The 17,032-nt window shown below is 38.6% G+C and overlaps 1 protein-coding gene across 1 annotated transcript; it reads right to left on the bottom strand.

Moving 5' to 3' along the window:
* Positions 1 to 2,592: 2,592 nt before the first annotated feature.
* On the bottom strand, positions 2,593 to 16,421 carry Grp170 (hypoxia up-regulated Grp170 co-chaperone protein). Its single transcript, XM_089642491.1, has 7 exons — positions 16,268 to 16,421; positions 15,791 to 16,124; positions 10,375 to 10,520; positions 9,667 to 9,982; positions 8,590 to 8,806; positions 5,014 to 5,361; positions 2,593 to 4,590 (listed from the first exon to the last, which is right to left on the bottom strand). The coding sequence occupies exons 2-7, from the start codon at positions 16,111 to 16,113 to the stop codon at positions 3,211 to 3,213; spliced, it is 2,730 nt and encodes a 909-aa protein (XP_089498617.1). The 5' UTR covers positions 16,114 to 16,124; positions 16,268 to 16,421; the 3' UTR covers positions 2,593 to 3,210.
* Positions 16,422 to 17,032: the final 611 nt, after the last annotated feature.

Raw genomic sequence — 17,032 nt, 5'->3', positions numbered from 1 at the left:
GATCTCACCCAGCACAAAACCGTCGCCGAATCTGTAATGATCTCCAGAGTTTGAAGATTTCACTTGAGAGTCAGATTTAATCCCTTAAGGAAGGAAAAGTACCAGCATTTACAAGACTTAAAACAGACATGAGAAAAGGATTACCACTCCTTTAACGATAACCTTCCGCATCATTAAAATGCATCTAAATAGACTGCCTCGACATACACATACATTGTTGTGTTTTATTTTGTAAATGTAAAATTCCTATCTCCCAAATTTTCCGCTAGGTTGTTCATAAAACTGTTCGCAGAAAAGTATGTATCTTTTGTAAAATGCGTATCTCCATTCTCGGTTTTTACGTAAACTTCCTAACTCCGATTTGAAATAGAAAGCCTTAACTTACAAAAGTTTAATGATTGAAAATAAATTTCCAAATATATTATATGTTCGAAACATAAATAAAAAGAATAAGCCGTCTTTCATTTTTTTTCACTACGAGGTTTTTTGTGCCTCCTGTAAAATTTTACATTTGGGAGTTACGCATTCTACGAATTAATGCGACGATATATAAAAATATCTCCAACTATGTATCCACCATCATTATAAGCGGAAAAGGTTGCTTTCACAGTCATTCAATTAAATTTATTTTATCAAAAACATTAGAAAATTGTCCATTTTAAAGTGTTTTTAATAAATTATAAATTAAATAATGAATAAAGCAGAATAAAAAGTTGTTATCAACTATACTAGCGGCAACAAAACTTGCTATTCAAAAACAACTTCATGATGCTAAATATGGTGATGCCTGAATTTTTTTATGTGAATACCGCACAAGAGTCCCAACTGTCGGGAGCCAGACTATGGCATCCACAATTGCGGTATGATGTGGGGCTGAAGGTAGTAGGCAGAGGAAGGAGATGGGGAAGAGGAAGGTGGGGGAGTACCTTGCTACTCATATCTGGTCACCAAACACGGCTAAAGCCATTTCAAGCAACATTTCAATTCTAAATGGTGGTCTTACACCAGGGCGATACTGAGAGTATCTTTCACTCTGGAACGTGTCGCAAATATTCAATATAGTATTTTAAATGAGTTAATTACGAAATAACACAAATTAATCAAATAAAATTTACTTGCATCTGAACCTGCGACCTCCAGCTTACTAGTCGAGAGCTTTACCCCTTGACCACGGAGGCTGTCAAATTGTTTCTGTTCAAGAACAAGATTTCCCTTCCCACTGGCATATGACCATTGTCCTGCAGGTTGGGAGATAAAACAGCATAGAATAAAAAATAACACTATAAGACATTCCATACAAATATGAATTGAAACAAATTTTCCATTTAGCCCAATACCCAGTACTCCATCTCGAATACACTCGCCTGACATAGTAGATTTTCATCCCATTTGAATTTCGTAAACACAGTTTTGTATTGGAAATTTAAGCCTCGATTAGGAAAATATTTAGATCACGAAACACGCCCACAAACACTTCTTGTCTTATCCTTTATTCTATGTAAACTGTCGGTGACAGAGATAACCATTGGGAACGTAGAAAATGGCACTCTCCATGATACCTAAGTTTTCAAACCATCCACGAATCAGTCTGAAGAAATGTGTACATGACTTCTGACCCGTAGATGGTTCACCCGAGCATACCCAAAAGAAAGTCAGTATGATAGAATCATGGGTAGTACTCATACTGATGAGGGAATTAGCAAAAGGCTTGAGAATCCGCGACGCATGGGTGGGATCCTAACACTTTGGACCACTCGACCAACAAACCGATCATGATAGATTGGTGTAGTGCATATTGCATTGTCCACAACAATTTGGTGACCAAATTATGCAAAGACTACTTCACAATGTATCCATAAATATCATTGAAGAGCTATTCTAAATTTCGTCTAATGTCTAATTTTTTGTATAATTTTTAACACTCCTATTTATGAAGCAATAGCAACTCAATATAGTTGGTTCAACCGTTGAGTGTTGTACAAATGACGCGATGGTTGGTTCAATTTCATCAGTTCCTAATCAGGGGAACACACGCAGCACAACTCCTACTTTATCAAAAAAACAAAAACTTGTGATTGCTCCAGTAGCATAGTATTAACACGAAAAGAAAGAGACAAACGAGGGTCGGTATAACAATGTTTCATCTGACAAGCCAAAGATATGCGATTGTGACTTCTAAAGTAACTTTTTTCAAAGCCCATTATCACTTAACATTGCTGTACAAAGGAGACTGCTACGACAAAACTCGTCAAAAACATGTAGAAACGCAAGCTATTTATTATAAAAAAACAACTATAAAAATACTTTCATGTGAAAAGTAATGCCATCCCCTAGTTTTTAACTTTCTTCCGTATGGTTAATACAAAATTTCACACTACGTTTCATCGTTTAAAGGTGCCAAACGCACTTTATAGCTTATCAAGGAATAGTCTGTTCACGCCGAGCAGTGAAATTAATCATACTAGCCCAGTAAGCCACGCTCAATTGAGTTTGTTCGATGTGTTGCGCCCAGTTTCCTAGTGCCAACTCCTGTCTTCTTTCCTCAATGAACCTAATCCTTCTGTTTAGTGGATAAATAAAACAATATTTTTCAAGTATTAGAGATCCTCCGATCCACACTGGATACTTAGTGCAAAAAGGCATTTCTCTTCAAACATTTATTCCATTTTTGTACAAAGTAACTAAATCACACCCATCATTATCTATTCAATCTTATATAATATTTAATCATTTGCCACAATACAGCCAGTACATGGATTTTTAAAATACTCACTTTAAACCTTTTCTTTACTTCCAGTCCAAAAAAATGTACAGATATTATAAATAATTAACCAAGGAAAATGATTTCCCACGGAAAAACTTATTGCACGAAAACCTAGATGATTTATAATCAATGGAATATTTTGAATACCGCACAAACCACACAATAAAGTCACAAAATGTCGATACCGATTTAGAAACTTCTAAACTGATCACAAACAGGAATACAAATGGAGATGAGATATGCATGAACTAAAATAAAAATGTGCTGCGAAAAATAAAAATAATTGCATCACCGCAAAAATAAATGTCTCAATATCACACATCAATTCAACATCCACGTATTTTAATAAATAACCGCTAACTGTAGAGCCTCGAGCAGTTGCGAGTTGGCAGCAGAGCTTGCTGAAGAAACAATAGTTTCTTTAAATTACCTAATTCTTTAGATGATTATAATTCAACGTGTTCATCTTCTCCGCTGGGAATTTCTTCTTCAACTGGTTCATCTTCACTAAGTTCTGGGGCTTCTACCACGTCTTCTTGAGACTCTTCTACGATTGGCTTAATGTTCTCGGTATCAGTCTCATTCAGTTTCTTGTCTTCTTTCGGGGGCACTGGTTTCTTAGGCTTCCAGATCTTCATCTTGTTAAGCAGATAGTTGACTTCCCTGTCCAGCTCTTGCATCTTCTCGGAGACGGATCGGACGGTCAGAACAACATCTTCATGATTTTTGAGCTTGCTTTGAGCTTCGACCTGTTCTGTCATCCACTTTTCTGTGTTTTCAATGGCCTTTGTGAGGACACCTACTTCCACTTCGGTAAAGATGTCTTTTTCTGGGTTGACTTCCTTAGTGAGTTTCTTGGAGTTTTCCAGGAATGTTTTGGAGGCATTCAGCAATGACTTGAGACCGCCCAGAACTTCGGGCCTCTCTTTGTGTTCCCAGTTCCTGGAGAAGATGTCATTGGTGAGTTTCTTCAGTTTAGCGAGCTTATCTTCGTACTGCTTGGCATCAACATCTGCTCCTTCTTCATAAAGCCAATCGGATGCTTTGGAGCAAGCGGTTATAATTTTTTTGACTTCTTCTGGGGTTCCACAAGAAGAGAACTCTTTAGTTCCCAACTTTTGCTGTGCGTCAATAACAAAGGATTCCAGGTTATTGAGGGCAGTTTCTCTCCTCGTGCGCGCTGCTTCCTCAGCGTTCAAAGCACTCAGCTTGTCAACTGAAGCTTTGAATTGCTCCTCGGTCATGGCAGGAAGTGATAGGACATTAGCAGCAATCTCAATAGGTTCCTTGAGAATAACAATTTTTGGTTTGAGCGCTTTGGCTTCACCAGAATCTGTGGTGTTCTTATCTCCGGTCTTATCGGTGCTGTTGGTGTCTACTGGCTTCTCGGTAGTTTCTGGTTCTTCTGTTGCTTCTTCTACTTTGATGTCTGGTTTGGTAGATTCAGATCCAAATAATTTGCTGATGGTGTTTCCTAGCTTAGCGAAAGAGCTTTCATTGTCTTCTTGTTCTTCAACTGAGAGAGTTTTCTCTGCGACGAGTTCAACATTGATAAGCTTAAGAAGGCCAGAGTCATCCATTGCAAAGTGAGCCTTGATTCCCTTGGAGTCGATGGTTGGTCCTTGGTTCTTGGTGAGGGCCTCGGCAACTCCTGTCAGATCAACCTTGGAGAGGTTCAGCAGTCCCAAATTCCTGACTTCCTCAACAGACAAGTGATCAAGTTCAGCGTAGTTAACAAAGAAGCTGAAGTCGGAGACATGCTTGTTGAAGGTGATGACCTTCTTCTGTGGGTAGGGGTTCATCAATCCAAATAGAGTTCTCTTAACCTACAAAAGATAAGTTAAGAATCAATAGATGACAAAAACACTTTTTATTGAGGACGCTCTTAAGAAAAATAAGTGCAATCAACCGTAAGCATGACTGGAACAAAAATATAGAAGGGACTCTCTTGCTTTTATGCCATGCAAAGCAGCATCAACCACGACACACATAATATTATGTCCCAAATGATTTTTTAAAATATATATGCGTATACATATTATGATCCCTATAATGAAGTAGGTATTTAATTATAAACACACATGGACATATAGAGAGAACAAACATAATAATGCGCTTGAAGATACCCTATGAAAACACCAGTTCCGTCCCCAAAAGCAGATACATTTTGTGTCAGGATTTTTCAAAGACAAACTCACGCTCGTATGAAGCCGGTTGTAAAGGGATTAGATGCTGTATATAAAACTTACGTGTCTGATCTGTCCCTCGTGGTCCCGTTCAAAGATGACTTGAATGGGGAACACCACGGCATCCTTGATGATGAACTTCTTGACCTTGAAGCCGATGGACAGGTCGGCAGCTCTGTAGACGGCTCCCAGGGCTGCAGCCTCATCCGTATTGATGCTCTTGCCGAGGTCGGAGCCCACGGTGGCGGTGAGGATCTCCTGGACCTTGGGCACGCGGGTGGCGGCTCCCACCAGGATGACCTGGCTGATGACGTCCATGGAGAGGCCGGCCGACTTGAGGGCGGACAGCAGCGGGGCGGACACACGCTCCATTACGTCGGCTGTCATCTCTTCAAACTCTTCACGGGTTACCTGCAAAATTCGGACGGGGATCAGCCATTTTGTACTCACCAATACATAAATAAAAATTTGCAAGACTCCTGAATGATTGAAATATAATGGTGGCTGCGTGGTATCCTCTGATAAAGCTGATTATTTTTTAAAACTTTTAGAAGCTTATGAATCTCATTCAAAAAGGCACAAAAAATAAAAAGGTTACGATCAAAACAGGTACTCGAACCACGAGAACTCGAAATGAAATCGATACAAAATGACAGCATGTAGTGAGGTGGCAGAAGCTCAATTGGAATAGACCAATCAGTCCCGGTAAGACTAGAGGATTTGGGAGTCCCAGTTGTGACTGTTATCTTTTTATTTTCTGTCTCTTTGTCTGTTTCATATTTGAGAGTTGTTGATATTATCTTCTTCAATGATTGAAAATTGTTTTGGATTAGGTTTCTTTGTTTTGTTTTACAGTGAAACTCTCAATGTTTTCTAAGGGACCGGAAAAAACTTCTCAAAGGTTCACTGCCAACTCCGCCTTTTGGCAGAGTTCAAATGTTTCGAGAAACTCCGCACCCACCAATTGACGTTTCGCTATATAACGCAATTTGTTGTTTTCAAGCTGGCATGAAAAGAAAATGGTAATCATATTTTGGACTTATTTTACAATCAAAAGATTCAAATTCAGTCTTAAGGGACCGAAAAAACCAAACTCCTCTTTTGGTTCGAAAATTTGATCACTTAGAAATATTCTAGATATTTGAATCAAATACTACGAGCAGAACACATCTCGGTCTTTGAAATAATCGTGTACTTTTTAAGAGCAAAGAAAAAAATTATATATCAGGCCTATAAAAACTGCTTTAAAGTTAAAAATCTCCTACTGACGAACCCCTTTTCGGTCATGGTTTTATTATACAATGTGGCAAATTAAGTTCTTTAGAAAATTATCATAAAACATTTGAATACGTTATGGTCTCCCTTTTACAAGATTCATTCCGATGACATTGAAAAGATTCAACATAAGTTCCTGAAGTATATAAATTATAAATTGTATATTCCTGTAGAAAACATTGATTATAACTACTTACTAGATAAATTGTCCCTATTAAAACTTTCAGAAAGAAGAATAAACACAGATTTAATAGTACTACATAAAATACTTCATTACAAAATTGACTGTCCTGAGTTACTCCCATTAATAAGCATCCACATACCCAAAAGATCTTGCCGAAATTTACTACCCTTTTATTTTTACAACACCAGGACACTGTCTTATCAAAATTCCCCGATTCCAAGACTTCACAGTCTCGGAAATAAATACTCTGATCAGGGAGATATATTTCATCTTAAAAATAATCAATATAAATATTGTTTATTTCAATTCTTTTATATATCGAGACACAAATATCTATAATTTCCGCATTTTTATATTTATTTTGAATATCTATTTATGTGAGATTTCTTATCATTTTTACTAATGTATCTTATTTTATTACAGTAGAACCCCGTTAATTCGAACCCCGATAATTCGCAAAAACGCGTAATTCGAAATTTTCGCAAAAAAAATTTCCGCTGAAAAATTTTTTCGTACAAAATTTTTTTTAATTCGAAATTCGTTAATTCGTAATTCGAAATTTATTTTTGTCCGCGCACGAAAATTTGTTCGTGTAATTCGAACAAAATTGATTTTTGCGAAACAAATCATAATATTTCTTAAATCTGAATCCTAAAGTCAGCCGTGGCGGTAAAACGCCGAAAAATGTATTTTTACGTGGTTATACATCGTCCTAATTAGTATTATTATTTTGTAAATCTGAATCGATTTACACTGCAATGTCGTATTTTTTCAAATTTATTTCGAATATCCGAGTTTAAAGGGCCGAGAAAATACATTTTACGTGGATATATGTCGTAGTTTTACGAGTTTACGCCAAATATCGGAATTTAAAGGGTCGGCCGCGACAAAACTCGGCCACGTAATTTCGATTTACGCGTAAATTTATCGTATTTCATCACCTTACTTCGAATATCCGAGTTGAAAAAATACGGCGCGACGGAAATCGGCCGAAAAATTTCGATCCATGCCGAAATATGACATATTTTTACGAATTTACTTCAAATATCTGAACTTAAAAGGCCGGCTGCGACGAAAAACTGCCGACAAATTTCGATTTACGCGGAAATATATCATGTTTTTACGAATTTATTTCGAATATCTGAATTTGAAGAGCCGGCCGAGACGGAATACGGCCGCGAATTCTCGTTTTACGCGGAAATATATCGTATTTTTACGAATTCAAATTCAGATATTTGAAATAAAGGGCCGGCCGCGACAGAAAATTACCGCGAAATCTCGATTTACGCGGAAATATACAGTAATTTTACGAATATCTCAATTAAAAGGGTAAGCCGCGACCGAAATCGGCAGTTAAATCTCGATTTACGCGTAAATATATAGCATTTTTACGAATTTATTTCGAATATCTGAATTTGAAGAGCCGGCCGCGACGGAATACGGCCGCGAATCCTCGTTTTACGCGGAAATGTATCATATTTTTACGAATTCAAATTCAGATATTTGAAATAAAGGGCCGGCCGCAGCGGAAAATTACCACGAAATCTCGATTAAAGCGGAAATATATCGTATTTTTACGAATATCTCAATTTAAAGGGCAGGCCGCGACCGAAATCGGCAGCAAAATCTCGATATACGCGTAAATACATAGCATTTTTATGAATTTATTGCGAATATCTGAATTTAAAGGGCCGGCCGCTACGGTAATCGACCGCGAAAATAAAGAAATAATTGGTATTAATACGAATTTACAACTAAAATACCACTCGGATTTGAAGAGGCGGCCGAGAAAATCGATTTTCGGCGTATTTTTTTTTTTTTTTTTCATAAAATTTCGAATTACGTGGGAATTCGTTAATTCGAAATTTGATTTTTGATGTCCGCTGGATTTTGAATTAACGAGGTTCTACTGTATATGCTTTTGTTGTAACATTTAATCTTTTTTCTTTTTTCGTTGTATGTATTATGTTTCCTTTATTGTTTTAATTTTGTAGAATTTATAATAACTGTGATACTCTACTATTAAACTTTGTAGTGTGTAAAAGCCCATTAGGGCGTGTAATAATAAATAAATAAATAAATATTTGTGCCTGAACTTTGCAAAATAAAATAAAATAAAATGCGACGTGGTCATTGCCTCAAAAGGGAACTTCTTAAGCTGAGTAAGTAGTAAGTATTACCTGCACTCTGAAGTCATGCTCATCGAGAAGCCCCTCCACCTGGGCGTAGTGATCTGCATTAGCCGACAGGACTATCTTCACCCGGTTGGCCTCCTTCAGCAGCTTGGCCATGGCGCGGGGGTTCTTGCGCACGTCGTTGGGGGTCTTCTTCAGGGCGTTGAACTTGGCGGCCAGGTGGTCGCGCAGACGCAGGGTTAACTCCAGGCCACCCAGGGTCCTGGAATTATAAGTAATAAATTATTATTAATGATTTAAATAGAGATATATTAAATTCCATGAATACAAATGGGAATTTTTTTAACTTTTTTTATTACACAAAATTAATTAAGTTTGTTAAATATTTTCGATCTCTATCTATGTTTTGGCTAGTGAAATAATTAGAAAAAAAGTTCGTCGTTACTTAGTGAACCATTTTTTTTTAACTTTACGTTTTTGATAAAAATCTATATAAATAAAAATGTAAATGTTTGTTTGTTCATAATCTTAAATCTCCAAATATTCTCCACTGATTGCTTTGAAATTTTAACATTTTTTTGGTTAGGTTTTGATATTCCTAAATTATATAGATATCACCTGTGAAATGTAAAAACATGCTGCTAAAAAAAAAAAAAAACACCGCCATCTGTTGGACGTATAAGCAAAAGCGCTATTGTTTCTTTGTCTGCATAGATAGACTGAGCCACAGCAAGACGTGACGGGTACAGCTAGTACTAAATAAAAGGAGATATGGAAAATCTTTAGTATAAAACATTTAATTATTCTACGTAGTTCTTAACAATCTTTTTCCTTACTGTTCAAACATTTTAAAATACGTATATAAAATACGTAATACATAGCTTATGATGGAAATGACTTTGTGAGAAGAAAATAGTTGCATTGAGCTAGAAACTCCACACAGAAAGAGTCGCACAAACAGATGATTTGCTATCTTATAGTTAAAGATTTGTTTCGACATATCTCTAAACTTTAAAATTTTGTGTCTCAAAACTGTTAGTGACACTCTGTTCTCCGTCCATGTGTTTTAATTTTTCGAGCTTTAACTGTGAACATCCTTGAAATCAAAATATAAGTACTAACCTATCAAATCCGACTCCCAACACCTGCAGCTGCGGGTTGCTCTCGACGAATCCCCTCTCCTTGGTCTTCACAATCTTGTATTCAACAATAGCGACCTTGGTGCTGTGCGCACCCATGTCGTAGAAGGCCACATACTGGGCAGAGTCATTGATCTCCTTGCTGCGGAAGATGCCGTAGTTGAGCGCCACCGCCGCGTGATCACTCATCAGCTGCAGCACCTTCAGGTCAGCCAGCTGGGCTGCCTCCATCATGGCGGAGCGCTCCGCATGGTTGAAGAAGCCGGGCACTGTGATCACGCACTCCTTGATTATTTGACCTGGAAAAATCAAATGAATTGTTAGATCTATAAACGAGTGAATTTTCGATGCTAGGTGCTCCTGTAAATGGCACTTTTTCTTTGCTACGTGTTTGCAAGACAACTGTTGAGAGGTCCCCGTACACCAGGGTATCCTCTTAGTCTTTACTGTAACTAAACGTTAACATCATTTCATTCTCGTTTTTGCAAAAAAGGTTGTCTATTTGAATGTTAGACAAGCGGTAATGACAAGCCAAATATTTTTTATTGTTTAAAAATGGCATATTGAACTCTCCCAGAGCTACAGTAGACATACTCAAAGTGCCTCATCAAAGAGATAAGTTCCCAAATCCACAATTTAAGGAAACGGGGAAACGCAAGGTGTATATAACTGGTTGAAATCCTTATCTTACCAGTGCTGGTCTGGGCGAACTCCCTGGCCTTGTTGAGGAGTTGGGCAATCAGCTCCTCAGGACTGAAGCTGGTCTTCTCATCGTGCTTGAACACCGGCGTTCCACGTTCAGGATCGGCAGTGATCTCATAGTAGGGGAACAATTGCCTGTAGACAAGAAATTACACTGTAATATTTCTGCGATATTTAACTTTGATAAACTTGTTGAATTCCACTGTACGCTTAATATGCAAAAAAGTAACTATTTATGCGGTGGGTGATGGTAAAAGATGCATTAAAGTTCCATTTTTTGTCAATCAAAGTAAAGTTCTCAGGTTAAGAAATACTCGTAAATTATTAAAACAACCCGAACTAAACGCTAAAAACCTATATGTGCTTGTGCGTCTTAAACCCCGACTTAAATACTTGTAAACGTTAGATATTTAAGTCAAAATCAAGTGTTGTTTTGTTTGTCTTTTCTTCAACTCGGTTTTGTGTAAGTCGACTCGCTTTTGGAAGTAAAAAATCTCTTCCGATGCCCCACACAATGTTGCCCCATCGGGTGGCGATATAGTTCCCCTAGTTACACTCTACAGACAGGAGCGCTCTTGAAAGGTGTCACATAAAAAAATATATATAAATAAATCTTTTGACACACCTTGTTCCCACCCAGGAGTCACAGGTTCAATCCTCTGCTAGCTTTTTTTTTGTTTTTTATTAACAATATAAAGTTTTTTTTACAGGTTTTTTTTTCGATGTCTGTCTCACTAGGATAAACCTGTGTCGAGACAGACGTATTGAGTACATAAATTAATGTTTACATATTATTTGATACATATAATATTTCATAACATAAATGACAGTGTGAAAATGATAAAAAATAATAATAAATGATAAATTGGTTAATCAGCATCTAGTACATACTTATGAGGGGATTTTAATAAAATTGTTGATCTTGGATCTGTCTTGGCTGATGATCCAAGACTTGATGTCTGTTTTATATTTCGAAAAAAAAAATTTCAGTCTAATGGCTAGTGGGAGAGCATTATATAGCCTTGTTGCAAAATATCTAAAATTTCTCTGGCCAAAAGTTGTTTTAGCGAAAGGGATTTGTAAGAGATTATGTCCTTTAGTTTTAGTATCACAAGCAGTTTGGACATTATCAAAAGTAGTTTTGTATTTGAAGAGGTATGCTAGTATGTTTTTGGCATAAAGTTGCCTAATGTTCATAACACAGATTTTCCTAAAGATTTCATCCGAGCTGCTTGTGATTGGTAGTTTGAGGATAATCTTCATTATAAGTTTCTGAGCTTTAGATATTGGATCGATGGCGGCAGCGTTTGCTCCTCCCCATGCTATGATACCATACTGTATTAAAGATTGACAAAGTGCATAGTAGATTGTTTTGAGCTGGCTTAGGTTGAGAAAGTTGCGAGTTTGTCTAAAAAAGTAAATGAATTTTCTAAGTCTGTTTGCTGCTCTGGTTATATGTTGTTTCCTCTTCAAATTGCTGTCAAAAATAATACCTAAGTATTTAATTTTAGGAACCTGTTCTAAATGAGTAAGTCCTCCACAATAGCACAAGCTACATCTATCGCTTATAAAGACGGAGATAGGAGGAATAAAATATTGTCGTAATCTGGGAAAGTGGGTCTTTTTTTTTTTTTTTTTTTTTTTTTTTATAGTCGGAGGCGGTTTACTTACGTTCCCCGCGAGCACTTAGGCCATAGGCCCATTGTACTATCTCCCATTTTACCTCATTCCCTTGCCAGTAACCCGGTCCCTTTTATGAAGTTCACCAGGGCTGTCATTGGATATGTGGCGATGTCTTCTGGTTCCACACTGTGTCTTCCCAGGTATCTGAGCCTTATTCCCAGCAGAGCGGGGCATTGGCACCATAGGTGAATTGGAGTCTCTTCCTCCTCTTCACATTTCCTACAGATGTTGGTGTTTTCCACTCCCAACAGTTGCATGTGTCTCCTGAGATGGCAGTGTCCCGTTAATAGTCCTACCAGTTCCCTCAGTGAGTTTCTGTCCATATCGAGTAGTTGCCTGGTTCGGTTAGGGTCCGGTCCGTTTATGAGTACTTTAGATTGCCTCATTCCGGGTGCCTTCTTCCATTCCTTCCAGTGTTGGGATTTGACCCACCTCTTGATATGTAGTTTGGTGTGGCAAGCTGCTACTCCTACGGCCGGCTCAGATCCCACAAGTGGTGCTTTCGCCCCTTTCCTTGCTAGTTCGTCAGCCCGCTCGTTGCCCTCAATACCTTTATGTCCTGGTACCCAGAGCAGGGTTACTTTATTGATGGTTGCCAGTTCTATTAAGATAGTCCTGCATTCCATCACCAGTCTGGAGTCGCATCGGTTACTTTCCAGTGCCATTAAGGCCGCCTGGCTATCAGAACATATGTTTATGTTCTTATTTCTGTACCCGATACTCATATTCTCCTGTGCGCAGACTAAGATGGCTTTCATCTCAGCTTGAAACACAGTGCAGTGCATTCCTAGAGGTATACTGAGTTCCCTCTTAGATCCCTGTAGACAGACCCCGGCCCCTGTTCCTTCCTCCATCTTGGACCCGTCTGTGAACCAGATTAGTTCCTGTTTGGAGTTTGGACCTGGGACCGTGTCCCATTCCTCCCTTGTGGGGTACGTCACTTTAAACAGCTGTCCGAAGAAGTATTCGGCTTGTTTGCCGTCCTGCTTCATCCCAGCCGTCGGACTAATTGCCCTCAGTCTTATTCCTATCTCCGTGTGACTGTTTTTGGGCAACTCTCCTCTCCATTGGCCATTGCAATGTAACCTGTAGGCTGCCGCCATCGCCGCCCCCTCTATTTCTATGTTTAGTGGGGGTAGGTTCAGCAGCACTCCCATGGCTAGTATTGGAGTGGTTCTCATGGCTCCTGTGATGCTTCTGCATGCAAGTCCCTGTATGTGATTGAGTGTGACCATCACTGTTTTCAGTGTTGTTCTCCTCCACCAGACCAGGGCTGCGTGCATGATCCTTGGTTTTACAACGGCTGTGTAAAGCCATTGCATCATTTTAGGTTTGAGACCCCACGTTCTGCCGCAGATTCGCCTAGTTGCCCACATCAGAGCACAGGCCTTTCTGCCTACAGTTTCCACCTGGTTTTTCCAGCTCAGTTTGGCATCTATGATGACTCCGAGGTACTTAACCGTGTCAGAGGGTTCTAATTCCTTTCCATAGAAGGTTGGATTGCTCCATCCTTCTAGTTTCCTTTTACGCGTAAAGATTACTAGTTCTGTCTTGTCTGGGTTGACTGACAGTCCTGTTTCTTCACACCATTCTTCCACTGTTGCCAGTGTTGACTGTATAAGGCCTCGGGTTGTGATTATGGTTGCAATGTCATCCGCATACCCTTGCGTATATAGGCCCCTGTTGTTGAGTTTCCGGATGAGGTTGTCCACCACCAGGCTCCACAGCAAGGGTGATAAGACCCCTCCCTGTGGACACCCTCGTGTCACCAGCACTTTGATGCTTACCTCACCCCTTGTCACCGTAAGTATCCGGCCTGAGAGCATGTTCCTCAGCCACCTTCTGGTGGTTTTGTCGAGTCCATGTCTTTCTGCCGCTTCATCAATGGATTTAATAGTGGTGCAGTTAAATGCTCCCTCTATATCCAGGAATAGCCCTACCGCCAGTTCCCCAGTCGCTTGTGCCTGCTCCAGTTTGTACACCAACCTGTGCAGTGCCGCGTCGACTGACTTACCTGCTTGGTAAGCAAACTGTAACTCGTGGAGGGGCTTCTCTTTCAGTGCCCCGTCCCTTATGTGCCTGTCCATTAGCCTCTCCATTGTCTTCAGAAGAAATGAGGTGAGGCTAATTGGGCGGAATGCACCTGGTTGGTCGTAGTCAGCTCTCCCCGGTTTGGGTATGAACACTACCCTTGTCTTCCGCCATGGTATGGGGATGTATCCGAGGGCACAGCATGCCCTCAGGATCTTCGTCACCGGAAGTAGGATTGTATCTAGGCCCCTCTGTAGAAGTGCCGGAAAGATTCCATCCTCTCCTGCGCTTTTAAAAGGGTCAAACCCTCTGATTGCCCATTTAACTCTGGAGGGAGTAACTATTTTAGCCGCAGTGTCCCAGTCCTTACCTTCCCGTGTAACTCGGGCTGGTGGTGGACCGGTATCATCTGCTTCTAACTTTTTGTAGCCGGGAAAATGTTTCCCCAGCAAGTGGGTCTTTCGTTTCATGCAATAATGCACTGTACATTTTACGTAATGCATTATTAACGAGAATATTTACTACAATAAAAAAATTATTACAGTCAGCTTAAAACTGCTAATTAGACAATCTGTGAACTGTTGATAATTTGACATGCAATACAAAAACCAGACTCCTGTTATCAACTTGTGATTAAAATGGATTAATCCATTAATGAAGCTCATTGTGACTTGACAGGCAAAAAACTAAATCAATAAAAAAACCTAATGGTAATAATTTATTATTTCTCTATGGCCGCTCCCTCATGAGCCGGTCAGGAATGGACATAAACCGGGTGCAGAAAGAATGCGGGAAACGGAAATACGCAGCGCCACTCGCGTATCACACCGACTTCAATGCAGGCGTCATTAGAAATATATACGGAACGGAGCTCTCTCGCTATAACTATTTTTTATTGCACTCGGTTTACGTTGATTCCTTCCAACCTGTGAGGGAGCATGCAAAGTAACTAATTTTACTTTAGAATCAATCAAAAATACTGCATTCGGTTGTGAGTTAACTCTGGTTTAATGAACCCTAAAATTCGGTTTACTTAGAACTTAAATTTCGTTTTCGAAATTGGAACAGTATGTTTGAAAAAGTCAGACAAGCGATACGAGTACCTACCTTACAGAAATTAATAGTCAACTGATTTGTCAAAAATTCAGACTATCTTGTTATTTGACTATATTGCGCTAGTTCCATACAAAAAAAAAAATTATTACAAATTGAGACCACTTATTCATTTCGAAAAGTAATATAATTCATTTCAATTTAACTGACTATCTAATGTCAGAAGAACATTTACGGTAAATATATGGAAAAAAGGGACACATATCAAAATATGGCATAAAAAAAAAGGTCAAATTAAACGTTTTTTAAGAAAATAACTACGAAAATGCATTATTTTCCATTGCCGGAAACTGAAATACTACTACAAAGTGTTTTTAAAATAAAATGTGCCCATTAAGCTAGTCCCCATTTTCTGTGCATTTACCATATATAATGCCATTTAAAATAAAATAGGCCTGAACAATAAATGTCACCTGTGCAAACAATTTATTTGGTTAATTGTGCAAAAAAAAAAGTAGTAGTGTAATTTTGAATGAGTTAAAATGATTGAAGAAAGGTAACACATGGAACTTAATTAAATTGCACAAATATAGATAAAATTCATTAAACATGAATGAATTGTTTATATTTCTACTCACATGTATCTTTGAACCAATGGATGATCAACAGTCTTGCCCAAAAGATCTAGCAAATAGGCATAACTGTTCTTGGGGAACCTGACTCCAATGGTGAAGGCATCTTCACCAAAAGTCCTCTCTCCATCCCTGAAGGCCACCACAGCCGGGGTCTTCCTCTGCGACTCCTTGTTTAGAGCCATCTCCATCGGTACTCCTGGTGACACGACTCCAACCTTCATCCACTCGGCGCCGAAATCGATTGACATGACTGCAGCCGGTCTCACCATAGGAAACGCGATGCAGCATAAAAATAATAAAAGCCAAAGGCTCCCAGGTGCGTTCATGACTAGGCCGTCTAAAACAAAGTAAAAACGATATTAAAATACAATTTAATTTAATATTTAACATACAAAGATTGCAGATAGCCGACGTTGTAAAAAAAACATGAAACGTCACAATTTTCAATACGAGGTTTAAACGAATATAAAGGGAACTCACTTATTTTATCACTCACTTTCGATACTGTGTTCTATAGAAAACTATCCCGTATTAAAAAATAATACGATATGGACGTATTTTATTCAAATTTCATCACTTTTTGACGGACCGAAACCACGTCAGGCACATGAGGAGACAGCTGGAGAATTCCTAAAGGTACATGCTCGGTGTGGCGATCCCCGATTGGTGCAAATAAACCTTCCCGTCGCTCTGATTGGTCGGACGTGCTAACCAAATAACGGTGAATAGGTATTTGTAAAACGAAACAGATTCCTGTAATAGTTAAGGTTTCTAAATAGTTTGTTGTATTTTTTGTAGATGGCGCAAATGCGTAAATGCTTAGGTACTGGATTTTTTTGTCATGGTCATGATCACTCGGCTTTATAGCTAATATTTGTCTTATATAATTATTCTAAAGTCTTCGACTCAATTTAACTCTTGATAAATACCGAAATTTTATCGTGTTGAAATTGTACTGCTCTTATATTAATTATTTTTTATTGTTTTCATGTTATTATATACATCCTGCGTCAAATTACCATTGAAAAATGCTGCCTATATGGCTAGCTGTAGACTTGTAAGTTTTTTCGTAAATTTACGACTTCTAGCCAATGGGCATATTGGATTTTCAAAATGCAATATGCCCATTGGCTAGAAGTCGTAAATTTACGAAAAAACGTACATGTCTAAAGTTAGCCTATCACAGGTGAATCTCTAGCTGTTGAACAATAAATATACAACCTGTTTAAATAATCAAAAACCAAG

Source organism: Hesperophylax consimilis, chromosome 18 (genome assembly GCF_061612785.1).
Source record: "Hesperophylax consimilis isolate HC1 chromosome 18, BYU_Hcon_1.0, whole genome shotgun sequence".
Classification (NCBI taxonomy): Eukaryota; Metazoa; Arthropoda; class Insecta; order Trichoptera; family Limnephilidae; genus Hesperophylax; species Hesperophylax consimilis.
Note: the sequence above shows the minus strand (reverse complement) of the source record. Positions and strands in the feature narration are given on the sequence as shown.